At 39.0% G+C, this 23,522-nt stretch overlaps 1 protein-coding gene across 1 annotated transcript in view; it reads right to left on the bottom strand.

Moving 5' to 3' along the window:
* Positions 1 to 513: 513 nt before the first annotated feature.
* Positions 514 to 23,522, bottom strand: part of DNAJC27 (DnaJ heat shock protein family (Hsp40) member C27) — a 52,723-nt gene continuing 29,714 nt past the window's right edge. Inside the window, exons 5-7 of the mRNA XM_027850555.1 lie at positions 17,943 to 18,065; positions 10,105 to 10,265; positions 514 to 4,251 (exon numbers count right to left, since the gene is read on the bottom strand). Of these exons, the coding sequence (XP_027706356.1) occupies positions 4,119 to 4,251; positions 10,105 to 10,265; positions 17,943 to 18,065 (417 nt within the window). The 3' untranslated portion in view covers positions 514 to 4,118. The remainder of the gene's footprint in view (positions 4,252 to 10,104; positions 10,266 to 17,942; positions 18,066 to 23,522) is intronic.

The raw sequence follows: 23,522 nt of genomic DNA, 5'->3' as shown, positions 1-23,522 counted from the left end.
CCAATGTGTTTAAGAAGTGATAGGTAAGTGACTAAGTATAGAATCCTTATGGTTTGTCTGTTTGTTTTTAAATAAACGGGCCCCTTATTGAATGGATTAAGTACATAATCCCATCTGGTTCCCTCTGCTTGGCATAGATTCTACCAGCCTGATGACCACAGGTTTCTCCACAACTTTTCCATGACCCATGATGGCTATTATTAAGACAAATTCATGCCATAAACTGAATTTTGAAGCTCTTTTTCTTCTTTTATTTGAAAGTTTAGATCTTTGGGTTTTCTGGGTGCTGACTCTCCATTGCTTTTGTTATTAACTTGTAGGTTCCCCATAGTGTCTTTCCTCTTATATGAAGACTTCCCTCATCCAGGTACCAGTTAACTGGCTTATTTTACTCTGTATGTTCAATATGATCTGGACAACAGATCGTCCAATTTAGGAAAACCAAATAGAAAACAGCACCTTTTAAAAAGCTCAAAGTGCTTTAATAAGTTTAGAATAACGTAATGGAGCCAATTGTTGAACAAGTATTTATTAGGTGACTAATAGGTGCAAAGCACTTGTGATTATTATTCTCCCTACTTTACAGATGCAAAAACTGAAACGTTTTTTGTCCAAGGATGTACAACTGTAACTGGTTAAGTGTTGTAGTCGATGACTTAGCCCACTGTGTATTTATTAGATGCCACTACGTCACGCACATATGTAGAATACAGACAAAATTAGTGTGTTGAAGTTTGGCTTTACTTTATAAAAATACATAACTTAAAGGCAAATAACAATCTCCATTCAAGACATAAACACCTGCTAGATTAAATATTTTTAGGTATTTCATTTCAACAAAAAGAAAAATAGGTAAACTCAACCTAAAGGTTATGCATGACATTCACATTTCAAGAGGGAACAATACCAGAAGGATAGTCATCACAGAAAATGCTATGACTTATTGGAACATGTCCATTGTCCAAAAGAAATAATTTTTATCAATATGGCCTTTATTTGCATGGCTTGAAATTGCAGTTTGGTTTGCTGGAAAAATTTGATTCATGAAACATCAGAAACATGACCTCTTTCCCTCTAAAGTAAGCATCTCTAAATTGGTTTCAAAACAAAACATTAAACTTCTATGAAGTATGAGCTATGCTTTCAAATTCCTATATTTTCCTTTTCAGAAAACTGGTAATGAAAGGCTTCTTGCTAGATCCTGTCTGGCTGAGAGTTCAATATATGATATACTCTGTTTGACAATGTTGACAATGATACTGAAATGGAGAAATACTGATAGTTGAATTACAGTCAGAATATCAAGTCAAAAAGAATATAAATGTTAAGGTATTTAGGTATGTTGTTAGATTAATGCAACATCTCTCTTGAGCTTTGTAAACAACTGCTAAAATATTATATCCTTATGACCTAAGAAGGGATGATTTGTTTTCCAATAATAACTGCATTAAATTATTACTTTTATCCTTATCCTCTATGAAAGACATCAAGTCCTCTGAAAGAAACTCAACTGGCTCAGAACTCTTACCAGGTTGAACTAGTGTATACATATTTTCAACAGGAGGTTGTTAGATTTATACTTGGAGGTCTGCAGGTTTTCCTAATAGAAAAATAGTTTAATAGCCAGTACTTGCCAAACTATTATTTCATAGTAAAACATGCTCTGTTGTTCCTTCAAATCCTGCTGAAGGATCACAGTAGTAACTGCCAAGATCCTGAGCTTAATGAAACAAAAAACTCCAAAACATAAAAGGGCACAGAATTTCAGTATGTAGCAGCTACATTTCTGAAGTTGCTAATTGTGGAAAACAAAGACTTACAAGACCTATGGCTCAAGATTGAGTTTTAAATTTCAATGAGCCACATTTGCATTGGAAAGGTAACAGCTGAAATGCTCACTGGAGTTCTACCTGCCATATTTAATCACTCATGCATTGAAGCTGGGGTAAAGTGACCCATCTATTATTATATCAGAAATGGTTGGTAATTTTGCTATTTATATTGCATCAAAGAATTCAGTATGCTCTATATACATGGCAACTGGCGAATGACAGTACTAGAAGACTCCCTTATTCATCTGATTTTAGTTCTTTTTACAAATTCCAACACTACATTTATTTAAATATGATAAAGACATATAAAGCGCATGCCAGGCCCACAAGTACTCTAATTTGGCTAAGGGCCTGTTACATAGTTATACTATGTCAGTGACAAATATCTGTAGCTCAGTGAGGTGAGGCTAGCTACAGGGCTAAAGGAAAACCTCACACAAGCAAGTTATTTTAAAAGTGCTGAGACTCTCAAACTGGGACTGAGGAGTCTGTAATAAAATCTAACCCTAGCTACCTGAAAACATATCCAATCATATCAGACCCATAATTGTGGGAGGAAAAAAGTAAAAATAATCTTTAAAGCATCACTGAGATAATGACATTAGAGGTTGGGAGTGATGCTTTGGGTTAACTAAAAACAGAGCAAAATGCAGCCTGACTGTAGCAGCATGAAAATATGGTAGCTTTAAGACAGATGATGCTGCTAGGCTCTGACAACTTGGTCTGTCTTTCCCCTTAGTTTGTAAAGTAATTTCTTCTTGGCAAGTCTAAAGGACCAACTATTTAAGCTTTCTGTATAATACATGTGTCTATAAACTGCAAAGGCCCAGTTAAACCATTTTTTTTAACAGCCAAAGAATATGAGGCATACTCATAAAGTAATCAGATTACATAAAATTCTATGTGAAAATCTTTATTACTTTGTAGCAGTACTTTGTATGATGAGGGGGATGCTATGGTGGCGAACAAAATGGTACTCCTCTAGGCAAAATTAATGTTTATTTACTGTTTTTGAATAAATATTGCTATATAAAAACTTAAGTCCAAGAAAAAAATGTCAAAAAGCACTTCCCTCTTCTCTCCTAACCAGACACAAGAATCTCTTTTCCATTATCATCTCAACATTCTATATCAACCTAACCATTACCTAACCAATCTAACCATTCAGACTGGTTAAATTGGTTTGGATAGCATGCCTAAACTAGAGGATGGAGAATATAGCAACTAGAAATAAACAGAAATAAACAGAGAAGAGAGAATGATGGTGGTAGCTGAAGAGAAAAGGAGAGCTGTCATGGGAAGAGGAGAGGAGGGGTAGAGGGAGAAGAATTTAAGGATGCTTGCTTGCCCTTTCCCTTTTCCACCCATTTATGGAGGAAAACCTTTCAGGCTTAGTTGGGTGTTTTCCCCAAAGGGTCAGAGGACATGCCCTGGGCAAGGCCGGTCTCTCCTGTTTAGAGATGTTGCTGCTACAAGGATTTAGATGTGTGCCTGCTTTTCCATTATCTCTGGCCTCTGGTTTGATCCCTGAACAACCAACCCCATGATACTTTCCACTGGTATTAACTAACACTGACCAAGAGATGACGTCAGTAACTATGCTGGAACAGGCAGCTGTTGGCATTCCGAGAAGTCAACCCGTCCTGGAAGGATAGGATTTCTTCCCCTATTGAGTGGCTGGACATATTGAAGGGATGCGGGCTCATAAGGATAGAGCTGCCTTATTTCAGAAGCAAATCAGCCCATTTCAGTGAAACCAAAGAGACAGATGGAATTCATTAATTCTAAAATGGCAGTTGAAATACCACTCAGAATTCCTAAACATTCTTTTACTTTAAGAGTAAAAACAAAGAAATTCTTTTATGATGTCATATCATGAGAGAATGTTCTATTCCCTGCTTTCATTCGTGATTTATTACTTAGGTGATGAACCAAAGTAAAATATAATTGAGAGGTGACTCTCACCCCCTGGAAGCCTCACCTGAGTGAAATGTCTATGACATGACACTACTACCATGCTTATAAATAAAGAGAAGAGAGTTATCAGACTGTTTAAAAATGGGCAAATAAAAATGAGTGATATGAATCACAGCTCTTCACACCTGAAAACAACAGCACATTTTTCCTTCAAAAAATAAAAAAAAAAATAGTGATGAGAATCTGAAATTGTGTATACACAAAAAGACAGAGCAAAAAGCCTTGGTGAGGTCTCAATTGTTTTTCTCTTCAGGGAATGGAATTCTCTAACGATGACAAATACTTGTCTGTTTCCTGCTGCATTCTAGGTTATTTGATGTTTTTCAGGAGGGCTGTCCGGGCATTCACAACTGCCTTGAAGGCATCTTCACTGCCTGGAGCCACACACTTGTCAGGGTGGAGAAGCACTGCAAGTTTCCGGTAAGCTTTATTCACCTCATCCCTGGGGGAAAAGAAGATAGTTATTTGTTATTAACATGGTGAGCCTTCAATCATTTTATTTTGACTTCCAATAATATTTCTTTCAGATATATTATTTAATTTAAATCATTATCCTGGGTGAAAATAATTTAAAAAAACTCAAATAGGTAGTACAAAGTAAAACAAAAATAATTTCATAATAAAAACCATGTATTGTGATAGTTGGGATGCAGAGTGAGGCAGAAAGGACTAGGAGTAAGAAGACTTGTGTTTGAGACCTGGACTTGCCACAAACTCACTGTGTGCCTCTGGGAGAAATACTTAATCTTTCTGGGCATTAATTTACTTGTATAAAAAAATAAGAGAGTTAATCAAGGAAGGCTTTGTGGAGCTGGATTCTGAAGGAAGTGAAGTTTATGGATTAGTAAAATGGTAGGGATTTTGCATTTCACTTAGGTTAATAGTAAGTACAAATGTACAGAGGCTAGAATGTATAGATTGTGGGATAGTTCATGCAGGTCTGTGCTGAGAAGCAATAAGAAGTAACGTTGCTCTGCAGAGGAAGAACGAGGGGTAGGCAAAGTAGACAGCACCCCAGGGTAAAACGTGCAGGGCTGCAGTGAGAAATTCTTCTGAAGGGAATTTTGTACAGCTGAGCACATTTCTAATGCCTGATAATTTCATTCTTCTCTGCACAGAGGCCTTCATTTGTGGAAGACCAGACCACATGCTGCAGTGAAGGCTCAAAAGTCAGAGTCTGAAGACTAAGACTGTGAGGTGAAGACAGAGTAGACCCTGCTCTGAACCACCTCTGCCCACAAGAGGCAGAGGATTCTACAGCAGTCATCAAAGCACCAAGGATGCAACGACAGACTGAGCCAAACACATGGAGTTTTCCAGCATTCTCTACATTACGGTTACTGACCTACTTTCTCCCAGCCTCTGAGATTTTGGTGATGTAAAGACATATTGATACTCACTTGGCCTAGTCTTCTGATTTATGCCTCCTCTCCCCCCAACTCAGAACTTCCTTCATCTACCCTGGGAGATAACCCTTCTCTCATGCTGGTGTTTGCCTAATTGTTAGCACATTTTCACAGTGTAGTATAGTAGAGAGCATCATAGACTCAGGAAAGACTTAGGTTCAGATCTCATCTTTACCATTTATTAGCTGTGTGGGACCATAAGCAAGTCACTTAACCTCTCTGAGTGTCAGTTTTCTCCTCTGTGAAATGGGGATAATAATCTTGCAAATTTACCTAATAGGATGATTATGAGGAAAGTACTTCGTAAATGTTACAGCATGATACAAATGTGAGCTCCCACTGGAGGCTGTGACCTAGCTCCAGAGAGCACCAGCACCCCCCGGAGGCTTCTCTTAGTTGGCAGAGGACTTACTTGGGTCCTGGGTTCAGTTCAAGTTGTACAAGGACCTCCACCATCAGGGACTCTGCACAGCCTCAGTCAAGGTGGTCTTGGTCGTGTCTTGCACAGTGAGGCAGACCGTCCACTGAATCACCTCCTACCTTATTGAAAATAGCTCCTTATTGAACAATGTGTATGGGTAAGGGTTTCTTTCAGGAGCTGGAAGGGACTTCTGACATTCCTCTAAGGATGAAAATTGCTCACCAGATGATATGCTAAACAAGTTAATGTATATAAAGTGCTTCGCAAACCTTAAGGTACTATATAAATGCTAATTATTATTCCCTTTTATTATATGCCAGCTCCCGTAAGGACAAAGGACCATGAAAGAATATGCCAGTTCCTTCTGTTCCCTAAGTTAGAACTGGAGATGGAACACTTATGATCTAGGGGATTAGTTCCTGAAGTGCTCAGCTACGCCCACATGCACTGAATGAGTCCAGGCAGATGTGGGTACTAATCAATATGTCTACACTTATTTGATAATATCTGACATCAGGTTCCACACTGTTATGGCAAAGGTAGTCACATGATGAGGGTAAAGGGTACACTTAAAGGTCTCACGTCCAACCTAACCTTGTTGTATGGAAACCTATCCTGGTAGGGAGTGAAACACGGACTAACCTGCCACCATGGATATGACTCCACAGCTCGAGAGGCTAATATCATCACATGTTTCATAGTCTACCTATTTTTGACTGTTGAGTTTGAACTGATGGGCCCACAGGCATTGTGAGTCTGAGCTTTGGTGGAATCTGGAAGCTTCTGCCAACTTTATGGACTTGTTCCTGGTCCAGAGATCTGTATTAGCCCACTCTTTTAAAATGATGAGTGGACACTCACTACAGTTTGAGCCTTTGACCCAGGAGACTAAATAGATCTATTTGGATCTAAATAGAAACCATGTTCAGGTCAGCCAAAATATAACTCATCAAAATAATTTCTAGTAGTACTAGGGATCAACTGGCTGGGAAAGAAGACTGAGAAGTCAAATGAATAAGACAACCAGAAAGAGGAGTGTTTTGGAAGTTAAGGGAGGAGAAAATGTCCGGGAGCAGGGAGTGGTTAACAGTATAAAAAGGAGCAGTAAACTCAACCAAGGGGGAAAAAAAACACATTTAGCTGCCAATAAATTGATGGTGTTGGTAAGTGTGGAGATAATTGCAGTTGAATGGCAGGGTTGGAAGCTAGTTGGCAAGGAGTTGAAGAATAAGAGGAGAACAACTGGAGGCAATGAGTATGATTGCCTTTACCTATGAGTTTGGCTGTGAAAGGAAGAAGCGATATAGGATGTTAGCTTGAGGGACAGGAGGATAAAGTAAAAGTTTTTTTCAAAATAAGGGTGAGGTTGGCATATTTGTAGGTCACAGGGAAGGAACCAAGAGATAAAGAGACATGGAAGATGAGAAAGGAAATCACTCAATGGGCAAGCTCTCAGAAATATGATGGGATGAGATCAAGCACACAAAGTAGAAGGGTTGGCCTTGGCAAGGAGAAGGGTCACCTACTCCTCAGAGACTATGGCAAAAGAGAAGGGGATACCATGTAGAGGGGTGTGGATATACAGTGTTGCGAAGGGAACTCAATTTTCTCAATAAGCAGGTGGTAAAGTCCAGCTAAGAATACAGGGATAGGGGTAAAATAGAGAGCATGAGACTGACAAGAAGAATTAAAATAGCTACTTCAGGAAGCATTACAGAAATCTGAATAGGACAGAAAAAAGGATTGTTGTGCAGCAGTTGAGACCAGATCACATAACTCTGTAGTGGCTTGTGACATTTTCCATTGACAATAAGCAGCACACAAGTCAAAGATGAGAAGACAGGTAGTGAAGATAACCCAGAGTTCAGATTTAGCAAGGCATAAGTGGCATGAGGACAAGGGGGTAAGGGATTTAAGGGGAGAAGCCCCTGAATAATCAAATTGGTCAACTATAGGGTCAAGTATTTGAAAGGAGGAAAGTGAAGCCAGAGAAGAATTGATAGAGAGGGAGACCAGGGCAAAGTGGAAATGCAGGAGGTCATGGTGACAATGAAGAGTAGGTTTAGGCAGAGTAAGGCACAAGTAGAGACGAAAGGGTAAGAGGTTATGACTAGAGACAGAAATTTCAGAGTTCCAAATTGTGGAAGTATCACAGTTCTAGGGGGAAAAGAAGTTTATGGTATGACCATCCCCATGGAAGGCTGAGGTAAAGGGAAGATATGACATGGAAGCTGAGGAGGTTGATGAACTGGAAGCCAAAGTTTTGAGAAAATATCATCATATATGTATACCAAAGTTTCCACATTTGAGGAAAAGGCTGGGGCATAGGAGAAGACTATGACCAAGGAACTAAAGAAAGGATGGAGGGTGGCCTGGAGATTGGTAGACCATAGGATCACAAATTTAGAACCACAAAGGATCTAAAAGGCCACCTCGTCCAACCTCCTCATTTTACATCTGTGGAAAAAGAGGCCTGGCAAGATTAAGTAACATGTCCAAGGTCACACAGTTAGGCAGGGCAGAACCTAGGCCCTCTGATTCCAGGGTAAGTACTGTTCCTGTGACTTAGCAGCACATAGCACAGTGCCTGGCACACAGTAGGCACTTAATAAATGTTAGCTGGCTGACTATAACAAAGATCTAGACAGAATGAACTGCACAGAAGGAGTGCTTGCTGTGAGAAGGAAGTTTTTGACTTGGCAAATACTGCTCCTGAATCACAGGGATGGGGGCAAGGGCAGGGGAGTTTTTGCTGCATAAACTGGGTGAAGTACTAGACAAACCTATGATTATGTGACTAGGGCTTCCAGTCTCTAGGGTCCTATGATGACAGGGGTAGGGAAATGGGGAAGAGAAATGATGTCCATCTGTTCCTTCCACAAACACCAAGAAAGAAGATAATAGGCCTGCAGGTAGACCAGATTAGACATCTGGATCAGTAAATAACTATTGATATGGTTAGGGACCTAAATGAATTCACATTTGACACTAATTCCTTTGTCTCACTGACCAATGGCAAGCTATAATGCACACCCAGGAGATACCTTGGAATTGGAACATTAACTAGGCTCCTGGAAGGGCCTGGTCTCTAAGTCTCTGGTCCTAAGCAAGATCTGGTAGTGAGAAGCCTGGTGTCTGGATATTTAACTGTATTTATAGAGGGTTACAGCTAAGCAGAGAGATGTGGGTAGTACCTCCACATATAATAGCAGGTTTTGTGACAAGAAGGCCATCACAGGCAGGTAGGAGAATAAAAAGGGTAGTGTCATGAAAACCCAGAGAGTAACCAGGAAGAGACGGTGAACAACAATGACAAATGCTGCACAGAGATCATGAAGATGAGGACTGAGAAAAAGTCAACAGATTTTGGTAATTAAGACAGTAACAGTAACTTTGGAGAGAGAAATTTCTGCTGAGTAACGAGGTCATAAATTAGATGACAAGAGAATGAGAAGTCAGAAGAGGAAAAGTGAAGGCAACGAACACAGACATGCCATAAAGGGACAAACGGATAGAACTAAGCAGGTTTTGCCTTTGCCTAGAAAACAGAAGGCTTAGGAGGCAGAGGATATTTCTATTCTAGTATTTGAAAGACCACTATGTAGAAGAGTGATTTGATTTTTTTCTGCTTGGCTTTGGAGGGCAGAACTAGAAACAAAGGCTCTAAATTACAGGGAGGAAGATGTAGTTAGTCTTGATATAAAGAAAAACTTCAAGGCAGCGAGGTGGCACAGCAGATAACAGTGCTGAGCCTGAAGTCGGGAAAACTTATCTTCCTGAGCTCAAATCTGGCTTCAGGCTCTTCCTAACTGTGTGACCCTGGGCAAGTCACTTAACCTTGTTTGCCTTAGTTTCCTCATCTGTAAAATGAGCTGGAGAAAGAAATGGCAAATCATTCCAGTCTCATTGCCAAAAAAACCCCCAAAAGGGGTCACAATGAGTCAGGCACAACTAAAACAACTGAACAACAACAAAGAAAAACTTCCTCACCATTAGAGCTGGAAACAGCCTCCTTGGGAAAGAATGGGTTCCCTTTAAACAGAAACCTGGACCAGAGGCTGGACAATCACTGGTGGGGGAATGATGGTTAGATGTGGATTAGACTACATGGCCTCTCACATCCCTTCTAACTTAGATTCGGTGCTTAATGTTTAATTAGGATTTTCCTATCAATTTGACCAATAGGTAATACTGGGAAGAAATGTGGCAGAGTGGATAGAGAGCAAACCTCAGAGGAAGAAAAGACCTGGGTTCAAATTTCACCTCTGACGGTCTGTGTGAACCAGGGGAGCAAATCCCTGACAGAACCTCAGGTAACTCTTTAAGATTCTAAGGTGAAGAATCTTAGTCTGTACTGTACTCTATTTACACCAGTAAAATCACCGGTCCATCAAAACCCATCTAACATTGAACTGGTTAAGAGCCCTAGGGTGGCACCCAGCACCAGGGGTCCTGAAATACCATTTACCTTGTGGCTCCAGGTTTGACTCCCAACATGTCCCAGCTATCTTTGCTATTTCGAATCCTGCGAATGTTATCAGCTTGCTCTTTGGTGAAACTTATGCTGACGTTTGTTCCAGGACGTTTCCCACCATTTTCACAAAAATCAACTATGGCAGAATAAAACATCTGTAAACAAAGCATTATAGAATTATCTTAGGAAAACTAGATTTGGCACTAATTTACTATGCCAATGACACTTGTTAAAACCGCTAATCATCTTTATAAGTTATAAATGAAGGTGTTAAAAGATAAGTATCCAATTTAGAACCACAGACAGTGGTGGCCTCCCTCTTCAACCCAGTCCACCAGCAGAAAAAAGTGCTGTAGGGTGCCCTTCTCCCTAACTTTTCTGCCAAAGTCACTGTTTCCTTTCCTCCTCCCAGCTATCCCTAAAGAGGAGGAGACCAGGGCCCTGCTTCATTCTGACCCTTAGACCTTCTTCTCCCTTCTAAATGGTTGTGGGCCTGGCTCCTCTATTATTGTTGTTCTTTCATTCTTGAAGAGAACCAGTGACATCACAGGGTGATGACTTGAACATGAACTGGATTTAAATGAGGCAGAGCTGTGCAAAGTTGTAAGCCTTACTCTTACTTCTAGAGTCACTGAAGTCCAGTGGCAAGACAAATGTGAGGATGCCTGGCAATGGCCTGGGATGCATTGTCCTGGCTCTTCTGGACCTCCCTTGATACCCCCAACATGGCTGCTCAGAATGCTTGGATGAGTAAAAAGTTACCAACTACAATCCTTTTGGCAACATGAAGATCCACTGGATCTTGCCATCTGCCTTGCGCTATACAGTAAAGACCATCAAGGCTTATCATCTACTCTGTCATTATGACTTTCAAAACCTCAGTCATTGCCATGTGATCTTCCAATGGCCTCTAAAGATCACTAAGCCTTTTTATATGTTTCCCCTAATAAGAACGCAAGCTTCTTGAGAGCAGGGATTTACATGTTAATTTTTGTAATTCTAAAGCAGGCCTGCACAACCTGCGACCCAACAAAGGATTTCAGGCAGCCCATGAAAATTGTACAGGAAAACATCCTCCACATTTTTTCCCCAGGCCATCGGAAATCCTTTGCTATGCCCACGGGCTATAAGTGGCCCATGGGTTGTAGGTTGTGCAGGCCTGTTCTAAAGTTTGCAAACAACATATAAACATGAACGTTTCTGTATACAGTGAAGATCAGCTAAAGAAGGTATTAGAAGCTGCCTAGTTCTATCATGCACAGATGATGACTTTAGAGTACTTTGTCCCAAAGTGGCCCTGCTTTTCTGTCTGTCTCTCAGACTTTCTGTTATCTCCTGCTCATTTAAAAAACAAATGTATGTTTTATTGACAACTTTTTATTCCCCCAGTATCACTATCACTAGTACTCTTCTTCCTCTTTCCTCAACCAAAAAAAGAAAAAAAAAAGCTGTCTCGCGCCAATAAGAACAGTCAAGCAAAATATATGTAACCTTCACCTGTATCTAAAAGTGCTAATCATTGGTCTTCTGCAGTTGTCACCACTCTGATTGGGTCCTTTCACAGTTTTTTTCTATTTTAATGCTCTACTCATTGTATACATTGTTCTCCTGGTCCTGCTTACTTCACTTTGCACTGGTTGATACAAACCTTTCCAGATGTCTCTGAAACCATTCCTTTCATCATTTCTGTATTCTAATAATACATTATTCTACCATAATTTGTTCACTCACTCTCCAACTGAGGGGAATCTCCTTATTTTTCAGTTTTCCACTAACAAAAAAGTTACTATTAATATTTTTGAACACAGAAATCTTTCTTTCTTTGATCTCACTGGGATACAGATCTAATAGTGATATCCTTGGGTCAAAGGAATGTAAATTCTCATGACTTTTTGGTATAGTTTCAAACTGACTTCTAGAATGGCTGGAATCATTCAAGTTTCCACTAATAGTGCATTAGCGTATGTACCAGAGATGCTGCCGCAGATGCTGCTGCTCACCTAGAATATTGCAATTGGTTTCCCTGCCTCAAGTCTCTCTGCACGCCAGGTCATCCTCTACTCAGTCTCCAAGTTTTGAATTCCCTTAAGCGTAGATCTGACCATATCACTTCACTACTCAAGAAACTCCAGTGTCTCCTTAACGCCTCTAGGATCAAATATAAACTCCTCTATTTGGCTTTTAAAGATTTTTACAGCCTGAGCCCAACCTCTTTCTAGCCTCACTGTAGGTATTACTCCCGTCCTCATATTCTAGGATACAGCCAAACTGGCCTTTTCTTTGTTCCTCACACATGACCCTCCATACCTTTGTACAGCCTGTCCCCTATGCCTGGAAAGCATTCCCTCCTCACTCTGCCTCATAGGACCTTTCCCTTCCTTCAAGATGCAGTTAAAGCACCTTCTACTTGAAGTCTTTGCCTTTCATGATTACCTCAATAGCTAGCACCCTTACTCTCAAATGGTACTAAATAATTCTTAGTATTTATTTGTATTTAGATGACTAGGTGGCACAGTAGATAGAGTGCTGGGAGTCAAGAAGACCTGAGTTCCAATCCAGCATCTGACACCTCTTAGCTGTGTGACCCTGGGAAAGTCATTTAATCTCTCTCAGCTTTGGTTTCCTCAACTGTAAAATGGGAATAATAGCAAAGATCTCACAGGATTGTTGTGAGAATAAGATTTTGTGTGTGTGCGTATGTATCTTTGCAAACTAAAGTGTCATGATGATTTATTCTGCATATATTTACATATGTACTTTTTTGTCTTCCCCAGTGGAATGTAAGTTCCTTGAAAGTTTTGTTTCATTCACCCAATTTGTATCCTGACCATCTAGCACAGTGCCTAGCACATAGTAGGTGCTTAATACTTGTTGTGTGACTGTCCTCCCACATTCTCTCTAACAACTATCATTTTCCATTTTTGCCATCTTTGTCAATGTGGCAGTGTGAAGAGGAAGCTTAGAGTTGTTTTAATTTGCATTTCTCTTATTCCAGACTTGGAACAATTTTTCATATGGCTGTTGATAGCTTGGATTTCTTCCCTTGAGACTGCTTAGTTTATACTTTAACCATTTATCATTTGGAGAACAGATCTTGTTTTTACATAGATGAATTAGTTCCCTCTATATCTTAGATATCAAAATGTATCAAAGAAAACTTTCTGCAAATATTTTTCTCCTCCTCCTCCTCCTCCCAACGTCCTCCTCTTCTTCCTCCTTCTCTCTCCTTCTTCTTTATTGGGTAGAGTCTCAGAGTGAGAAGACCTAGGATCAAGTCCCACCTCTGGCACATGCTGGATGCATGCCTCTGGGCAACTCATTTATTCTCATTCTAGGCAACTCTCTAAGACTTCAGGTTGTATTTATAGAGTGAGTATACTACACTAATGGAATCATAGGTTCGATCTGTATCCCTTCTAATTTTAAGTGCATTAATTTTGTTTATGTAAAAACTTTTCAATATTACATAAACAAAATTATCCATTTTATCTCCTGCAATCCTCTTCTCCTCTTGTTCGGTCAAGTGTTGTTCTCCTACCCATGGTTGTGAAATCTCCTGTCCTGACCCTCTAATCTGTGGACCTTTTATGTCTAAGTAGTGCGCCCATTTGCAGCTTACTGTGGCATAAGAAGTTTGTCTAAACCTGATTTCTGTCAGACTGCTTAGCAGTATTCCTAGTAGCTTTTTCTTCAATAGTATATCTTTATCTCAGTAGTATGGGTCTTTGTCTTTATCAAATACTGCACTACTGTGTTTGTTCCTAGATCTTACGTACTTAATCTGTTGCCCTGATCAACTTCTCTGTTTTTTAACAAATACCAATTAATTTCGATGATCACTGCTTTGTAGTAGAATGAATGAATGAAAAAGAATGTATTTGCTTTGTGCAAAGTGCCATACTAGGCACTAGGGATACAAACAGAAAAGTAACCTAGCCCCCCTACATTCACCCCCAATGAGTTCACACTCTAAAGGAAAGAGACAACAAAGCAGGAGTCCACAGGTACAAGGCAGATGAAGGACCCACAGGTTCTTAGGGTACATGGTAATGCATTATTTTTGCGTCATCTTCATTAATAAAACACGTCAGTTTCTGCTATTGAACCATTTTGCAGGACCAAGGACTTTGGCACTGAGAACTTTCTTTTCTAGAACTTCAGTAACTGTGGCTGTTGAGGAAGCACAGCTGTAGAGGGAGTTGTCAGGCTGCTTTCCTCACAGGGGTTATACTTCCCAAAAGGATGGCTACAGGGGTGGGACACCTGCGAGGCCACATGTGGCCCTCTAGGTCCCCAAATGTGGCCCTCTGACTGAATCCAAACTTCATAGAACAAATCCTTAAGGGACCAGAAGCAGGTCAGTAGAACTAGGGGAGAGGAGAAAATTAGCTGTTCCTTTTGGGCTTACCAGCCTGTCACTAGGAGTTAGATGGCAGCTGGCAGAGGTGGTGGGAGGCTCCTTCTTCATAGGAGTTGCTTTCCTAGATGATTGTTGTGGTTTCCAGGCTAGAAAAAGAGCTGGCGATCCGGAGGGTGCTGCTGTCCCCAGGGCTCTTGGGCACATCTGCCTAAAATTGATTGTTGTTTGGCAGCTGGTATAGGTAGTAGCAGGGATAGCAGGCCCCTTCTCTACAGTGGCTGCTGCCCCGAATGTGTGGTGTGTGGTGGACAGACTGGAAGCAGAGCTGGTAGTCTGGGGGGGGGCACTGGCATTCCTGGGGCTCTTAGGCTTCTCTGCTTGCCATTGGTAATTGACTGGCATTTGATATAGGATGTGGCAGGCCTCTTCTCCACAGAGTCTGCTTTCCTAGGTGATGGCCTTGATGGCAAGACTGGAAGCAAAGCTGGTGTTACGGAAAGGGCTGCTGTTCCCAAGGCTCTAGAGCTTGCCTGTCTTTCCATGGCAGCTGGCTGGCAGTTGGTGAGACAGGGATGGTGGGTCCTTTTCCCAGGGGGATTACTCCCTTGGATGATGGGTATGGCAGCCACGCTGGAATACAGCCAGTGGGCTTTAAGGCTTACTTGCTTGTCCATGGCAGTTGGTACACATGGTGGCAGAGATGGCAGGGCCTTTTCTCTGTAGGAGTTACTCTCCTGGGTAGTAGCTGGGGAGGTTGAGTGGAAGTAGAACCAATGGTCTAGGGGGTTGAGATGTGGTACTGTGAGGCTTTCTTCCTTTCTACTTTCTTTCATTATTTTCTTGGAGATTCTTGATACTTTTTTTTTTAGAAGAATTTTGACATACTTTAAAAAATTCTACAAAGTTAAGATTTTGTGGTTTGACCAAAAACCGTCTAAGCAAATTAATTTAGATAGCAATGTAATTTGTATTGTATGGTCATGGCTTGACCATGAGCAATCAACCTCCCCCCACAATTATTTAGGTCTGTCTTTATTTCCTTAAACAGTGTTGGATACTTGTATTCATATAATTCCTGTACGGTCTTAGTAAGTGAACTCATATATTTTACATGTTTTGTAGCAATTCTGAATAGACTTTATCTCTTCCTGCTGGGTTTTATTGATGACATACAGAAAAGTTAATGGTTTATATGGCTTATTTTTTCTTTTTTTAAAATAGGCTTTTTCTTTTTTTTTTCATTCTATACTTGACATACATCAATTAACAAATATTTTCATATAAAAAGAACAGAAAAAGAGGCTTGTATATGAAATGGAATATTTCCATCACAAACAACTTGTCCTTTTTAAAAAGCATATGACAAATTCAATATGTTTGAGAAAAACTATAATGCTTATGCCTTCCTCCAAATTTTCATCTATCTTCTTCTAAGTTTTAAAAAAATTCTTCAACAACTCCTTTCTTTTTCTTTACATCATTGTTTCTTATTCACTTGCCAAATTCCTTCTCCCACTAAAAAAAAACAAAACAAAAACAAAACAACAACAACAAAAAAACAACCTTTCTCGTGTGACAAATAAGGACTGGCAAACAAAACAAATCTACACGTTAGCCATATTTGAAAATGTTTATCTGATTCTGTGTCTGATTTCTACAATCTCTCTATCAGGAGATGGAAAGCATGCTTCATCATCAATCCTCTGGAGCTGTGGCTGACTATTGCACTGATCAGAGTTTTCAAGTCTCTTGAGGTTGTCCTTCTTTACAATTACGTAGTCACCGTAAAAAATTTTCTATTCACTTTACTCTGTATCAGTTCATACAAGTAAGTCTTCCTAGATTTGTGTGAATCATTCCCTTTCTTCATTTTTTGTGAAATGATAATAATACTCTATTACATGCATATGCCACAATTTGTTTAGCCATTCCCCAATCAAAGGCTATCATTTCCCTCCACCCAAAAACAGAAACAAAAAACATCCCATGAGCAGCTTTGGAAATAGCTCTATTTTTAAAGAGTCCCCACTACAAAAAAAGATGCTAATAATCTAAAAAAACTAAACTAAAACAAACACTGTCTTTATGTACCACCTGAAAGGACACAAAATAGACTGGTTACCTCCCTTTCTTGACAATAGTATTTCTTATAAGATTTTTATCTATTAGTTTCTGAGAATATTTTTTCTATCTGATAAGCATAAGATTTACATTGTTACAGAAGAGTTATGGAAGGTTCTAGGACCATATTAACGTTATGAGTCTGAACTACAGCACTTCAAAGCATCTGAAGCCACTGCAGATGGATTATTTCCCGTTAATGTTGGGTTTCAAGGTTGTTTGGTAGAAATATTGACCATGAAGTCCTTTTCCAGTCCAGTTAATTTGGAATAAGCCTACTGTGATAAATGCTAGGACTTCTAAAGACACAAAATAGACAATACTCACTGATATTCATTTAGTTACCAACTTACTAAGAATCACTGACTCAAAAGAACAGATTGATACAGTAAACCTTAGCAAATCACTGATGGTTCTGAAAGATAAATATTATGGATGCACTTTCATTCCCATTCTCTGAGGTTATGATTCTGAGTCTACTTGAGCCCTATATAGACATTTTTTTTCTTGTTCAGGAACTCAGAACTGTACCATTCAGGTATGGAATTCGACAAAGTTCTGTCATGGAATGGTTCCATGAGGAGAGAGTAAGCCCCAGAATACACTTAATTTTGCTAGCTAAACACTCAAGCTGGATGTTCCTACTTTTTGTGCCCAATTTAATCCACTGCTTTCCTTACATTGCTCCTACAAATCAAAGTTCACTTATGGTGTTGGGGGGAGCCCAACCCTCTGAAGAAGCACACTTCAGACAAAACTTACAGGGACTTGCATCTCATTATCTCTCTTAAAATGCCTATGGATTCACACACAAACACTACCTACCCTTCTCCACCTCTATCCACCCCAGCTTATTCATTGTATGGTATATTTTCACTCACCCCACTAATCCAGAATAATACTAACTTTCCAACTTCTCCATATACTCAAATTCTGCTCTCAACAACACACTCAGTGACAATCTCCCAGGAGCCAGTATTAGAAGTTGCCCTTACAATCTTTATAACTCAGGGGTAAAGAGGATTATCAATAGCTATTATCAACAAGGTCTCAGTTTTTAAGGTACACAGATGATACCCCTTCTTAATCTCTCAGTGAGCTGCTAATGTCTGCTTGGGGGTCAAAGGAAGTCTTTCAGAAAATTCTTCTTATTTAATGGTCTATAATAAATAGACTGAAAGACAGGTAAATACAGAGAAATTTCCTAACTATCATAAAGGGGTTTATTTTCTAGGAACAATAACTCACTCATTCTCTTAGTAAATACATTTTTTGGTTTGCTGGTATTTTAGAATTTAAATTGAAACATGACATGGTCAGTTCTGGCACAATCCCTATATGACTAAATTACCTGGAACATCTCGTTGATTCCTTCTCCTGTTTGTGCTGAAGTCTCAAAATAAAGGAACCCTCTGCTTTCAGCCCAAAGGCGTCCTTCACTTTCATCTACACAGCGATGCTTGGTACAGTCAATCTTAAACAAGGAGAGAAGTTACATTTAATAATTTTTGTATTCCCATTAGAATGGCTTAACCAAATATTTCACCTAAAATAGGCATTAGTAAAGCTAAGTAATGTCCCTAAGTGTTTTTAGGAGGAATGAAGAAGGAAAAAGGAGGGGAGAAAAGGAAAATAAAAAAGTAATAATGAGAAAAAGGAGGAAAGAGAATAAGAAAAAGAATGAGAAACACGTTCATTGAGTAGTGAGCACTGGAAGTGACCAACAGCTGCTTCAGAAATCACTCAATCATGAATATTTTAGTTTACCCACCCTGTGCAAGAATGAACATCAGTAGTTAATTTATAGAACAACTGTATAATATATGTGAAAAAGAAGAAAAAATAATTATAATTATTGAATTATGGTAACAGAATCAATGATACTAAGAATGATTACAAATATTTGGTTCTTCTTGCCTAGCTTTCAGCTGACACACAATTAACTTTCTAACTGAACATTTAGATGGAATGATCTCCATCTCCTGGGAATCTAGAGTCTATTGTGCTACAAATAGGACACATGTGACACTACCTATCAATGGATCTTGATGATTATTAGGTCAATTGTAGAGCCATAACAAACACACCAAAGGCAGTTAACATACCTTTGCGCTTTCTGGTATAACTCATGGAGTACACACAATAATCAACTTCATGCTTTGACCAGCCTGATCTTCAAGAACAACAACAATAATAATAATAGCATTTTTATAGCACTTTAAAGTTTGCAGGGGAACAGCTAGGTGGCTCAGTAGATAGTAGGCACCAGGCCTGAAGTTAGGAAGTCTCATCTTCCTGAGTCCAAATCCAGCCCAAGACATTTCCTAGCTATGTGACCCTAGGTAAGTCACTTCACCCTGTTTGCCTCAGTTTCTCATCTGTAAAATGAGCTGGAGAAGGAAATGGCAAACCACTCCAGTGTCTTTGCCAAGAAAACCCCAAATGGGGGTCATGAAGAGTTGGATATGACTGAAACAACTGAACAACAACAAAGTTTGCAGTGCATTTACATTCATTATCTCATTTAAACTTCACGACAACCCTGTGAGACAGGCACTCTAGGCATTATTATCGCCATTTTGCAGATAAAGAAACCAAACCATGCCTCTGAATGGCAAATAATTTGTTTGTGATCACACAGGTAATAAGTGACAAGATCTGAACACAGATCTTCTTGACTCCAAGTTCAGTGCTCTATCCACTATGCCATACAACTTAAATATTACAAACTTGGGGACAATGCCACATAGTTTTAATACAAGGTTGCACATCTGTCCTTCAAAAGCAACACCACCTTGCCTTTGATCACATTCTGGATTTGCACCTTTGTCCACTGTAATGGAAAGGCTAAGAATAGTAAGTCAAATCAGTACTACAGCAAAGAAGAAAGTTAGGTTGCTTGCAGATAAGCTGTGCTAGACTATCACTATGGGGGTATGGCAGCAGCAGGTAGTGGAGGATTTGGGGAGACTACAATGATAAAATATTGAATAATAACACAGTGGAGCCCTGTGGCAGCTTGGACTGCTTACAGAAAGCTACTGTTACTGACCTTGTGACATGACATCATTGCTGCCTCGCTCTCTCATGTACGCTATGCTATATAAAAATCCACTCATTATTACTGTTGTTCCTACTATTGTCTGAAAAAAGTGAAATCTACCTTAATTTTCTAAATCTCTTTCAACTATTAAACTTAGTTAACCAAATAAGTTCTATTTTAGTTTTTAAAGTATTAATTCTTGTATCTCCCAAAGGTTTATAGATCAGAAATATTGACTAAAGGATTTTCAGCTCCTTTCTTTCCATTTCCCCCTCTGTTCTTGTTTCCCATCTGTTTTTTTAAAAATTTGTTTTTATTTTTATTTTAAAGATACATTTTTTCTTCAGTAGGGCTGGGTCCTTCTCCACGAGAAGCTGAAGAAAACTTGGGTGTCCCTGGATTCTGACGAGAAGTCAGGGCTGGAAAAGAAGGTGGTGTCTCTCTGAAGAAAAAGGCCCAGGCAGATGTGAGAAGCACTCTCAGCCCTTTTCTGGTTCCTGCTGCTGTTAGGTGGGGTGGCTTCTGTGACATCAACATCATCATTATGATGATAAATTCAGGTCTTATACAAGGCACATAATGAGTGACCCCACATCACTAAAGTTTACAGCAATGGTCACAGCATCAAGTGAAGACATCTTTATGTCCTGGAATTCAGTGACTTCCCTGGAATGCATGAACTCTTGTAGCCAGAATTTAGGTATATCAAAGACATACATAGGAGTGAAGTGCTGAGGAAAGCGCTGCTGTGAGAACTTTGTGAGTGAGTTCCTGTGAGAAAAGTACAGGAATGAATGCACTGTCTGGCTGATTTACAACACAAGGATTCACACATCTTGCCTCCCATAAATCCAGATGGTTATGAAGTAGCTGCAGACCAAGGCCCAGACACCAAGGAGTATCTGACTGGCCAGAACAATGCTAATAGAATAGACCTACATTGAAACTTTCCAGATCTTAATACCTACATGTACTACAATGAGAAGAGCAGGGGGCCCAACTGCCACATACTCCTTTCCAGACAACTGGAGAAATCAGGTGGAACCAAAGACTGAGGCTGTTACACAGTGGACTGAATCCATTAACTTTGTTCTTTCTGCCAATCTTCATGGAGGTGTAGTTGTAGCCAATTACCCATATGACAAGTCCCATAAGCATCGGATTTGGGGTTTCCATCATACTGCCAATATTCCTACCCCAGATGATAAGCTTTTCAGAAAGCTGGCCAAAGGCTATTCCTATGCACATGGATGGATGCACCTGGGCTGGAACTGTGGAGATTACTTTCCTGATGGCACCACCAATGGAGCTTCCTGGTATTCTGTCAGCAAGGGAATGCAAGACCAAGTGCTTTGATATCACTCTGGAACTGAACTGCAATAAGCTTCTGTGCCAGGAAGGAGCTGCAAAGGGAGTGGCTTGGCAGCTAGGAGGCAATGATTAGTTTCCTGTGAAAATAACAATAGCACTACAGGAGCAGCGATTTCTATTAATGGAATTGTTCATGATGTCACTTCAGATATGCAAGGCAATTGCTTCTGGCTGCTACTACCAGGTACTTACGTTGTCACTGCCACAGCACCTGGGTACAGATCAGAGAAGACTATGACATTTGGACCTGCAGAACCAAAGCAGGTTAACTTTCAGCTCAGGAAAGACACCACTAAGGAATCTCCTTAGCAAAAAAGCCCTGTCAAGGGTCCCAGTGGCAAAATCCTCCTAAAGAAGATGGCATCTCAAGAAGCTGGCAAAGAGACATGGAGAGGCAGGTCCTGATTATGCAGCAAGGCTCAGGTCACTCCTGCCTTAAAAACAGAGTCGCCCAGACCAGGATGAGAAAAGAAGCCAAGAGTCACACTTGATGAGAGCCTATCTTATGCCCGTTATTAAATAAGATGAACCTATCTATTTTGTTACCTATAAGGAATTTGAAAACAAAACTAATTCAGAAAAAAAGATACATTTTTATTTGTCTTTTGTTTTTATATCACTTAGATTTCCCCATGATCCTCTCTTCCTCCTCCCAGTGAGTCATACCATATTACAAGGAATGTTTTCTAAAACACAACAAAACAGATCAAAAGATTAAAAAAATCCTAAAAACATATGCAATGGTTCATGCCTGTGGATTTTAGATTTCTGCAAAGAAATGGGGGATATTTTCTCACATCTTTTCTTTAGTGTCATACTTAATTTTTTTTGTCATTTCTACTGTACCTATTTTCCCACAACCCCTCCAAAATTGACTACTTCTATCTTTTGTCATCTTTGCCAATTTGCTGGGTTTGAAGTGTAACTTTACAATTGTTTTGATTTGCATTTCTTTTATTATTAGAGATTTAGATCATTCTTTCATATGGTTGCCGATTTATAATTCTTCTTTTGGGAACTTTCTTCATATCTTTTGATTATTTATCTATTAGAGAATGACTTCTGGTTGTCTTTCTTTCTATCAGTTGTTTATATGTAGGAGAACAAACCCTTATCTCAGAAATTTGAAAACAAAGATTTTCCCATTCAACTGCCTCCCTTCTTATCCCAAATGCATTTAATTTTGTCTGTGCAGATTAATTTTATGTAACCAAAATTATATGTTTTATTTTTTGTAATTGCTTCCTTTGTTTGGTTAAGAAAATGTTTCCTACTCAGAGCAGGAAAAGGTAATATAATCTGCTTCTCTTCTATTTTTTTTTTATGGTATAATCTTTAATATCTAAGTTATGTCTCCATTTATTGTAGAATGTGGTATAAGATGTTGGTCTAAATCTAATTTTTGCCAGATTGCTTTCCAGTTTTCCTAGTAGTTATCAAATGGGGTGTTCTTAAGTAATTTGTTTTCAAGTTTATTGAATAATGTTACAGAGTTTTATATTTATGATTTCTCCTAAGTGTATTTTTTTATACCTTTCACCCAATATCAAATCATTTTGATGACTGCTCTTTTATAACAGTTTTGAGGTCTGAAATTTTTACCGTTTCATTGCTAACTTTTTTATTATTTCATTTAATTAACAAAATATGGTTTCTCCAAATGAATGTTATTTTAGCATCCTAGCTCTGTAAAGTATCCTTTTGGTAATCTGATCAGTATAGCATTTAACCCTGAAATTAACTTTGGTAGCACTGCATGTTTTTGTTTTTAATTATGTTGCTTCAATAATTCTGAACCATCCTTGCATTGTGGTATAAATCCAACTTGGTCAGAGTGAAGGACTCCTTGGCACAACTGCTGTATTCTGACAGGATTATATTTAAAATTTTTTAATCAAAATTCATTACGCTATTGGTCTATGGCCCTCTTGTGCTTCTTCTTTCCCTGGGTTTTGGTATTAGGTCTTTATTTGTTTCATAAAGAGTTTAGTAGAGTGCTTGCTTTATTACTGAAATTTAGAAAACAGTATTCTAATGGTATTGTCATTTAAAAGGCTTATAGAACACTCCCATAAATCTATCCAGACCAGAAGTATTTTTTTTTTCTTTATGTAGTTCTTTTGCAGCTCATTCTCTTTCCTTTTCTGAGACTGGATTAGTTAAGATTTCTATTTGGTGTTTTGTTGGTTTGAGTGTTTTATATTTTCCAACAGTAATTCTCTATTTTTTTTTTCCTGTTTTTAGTGTTGTTATGTAACTGTGCATTGTAGGTTCTGATAATTCTTTTTATTTCTTTTGGTTTGGCTGTGATTTCACCTTGTTCATTTTCTATTTAGTTGATTTGATTTTCTGCCCTCTTATAAATCAGATCAGCTGAAGTTTTATCAGTTTTTGTTAGTCTTTTCAACTAATCAGATTTTAGTTTTATCAGTTCTGTAATTTTTTCAGTTTCAAATTTATCCAATTCTGCTCTCATTTTAAAGATTTCCTCTTTTGTGCTTATTTTAACCTGCTTTT

The sequence above is a fragment of the Vombatus ursinus genome, unplaced genomic scaffold (assembly GCF_900497805.2).
Source record: "Vombatus ursinus unplaced genomic scaffold, bare-nosed wombat genome assembly UNPS02009062.1, whole genome shotgun sequence".
Taxonomy (NCBI): Eukaryota; Metazoa; Chordata; class Mammalia; order Diprotodontia; family Vombatidae; genus Vombatus; species Vombatus ursinus.
The sequence above is the reverse complement of the archived record's forward strand: the minus strand, read 5'-3'. Positions and strand labels throughout refer to the sequence as shown.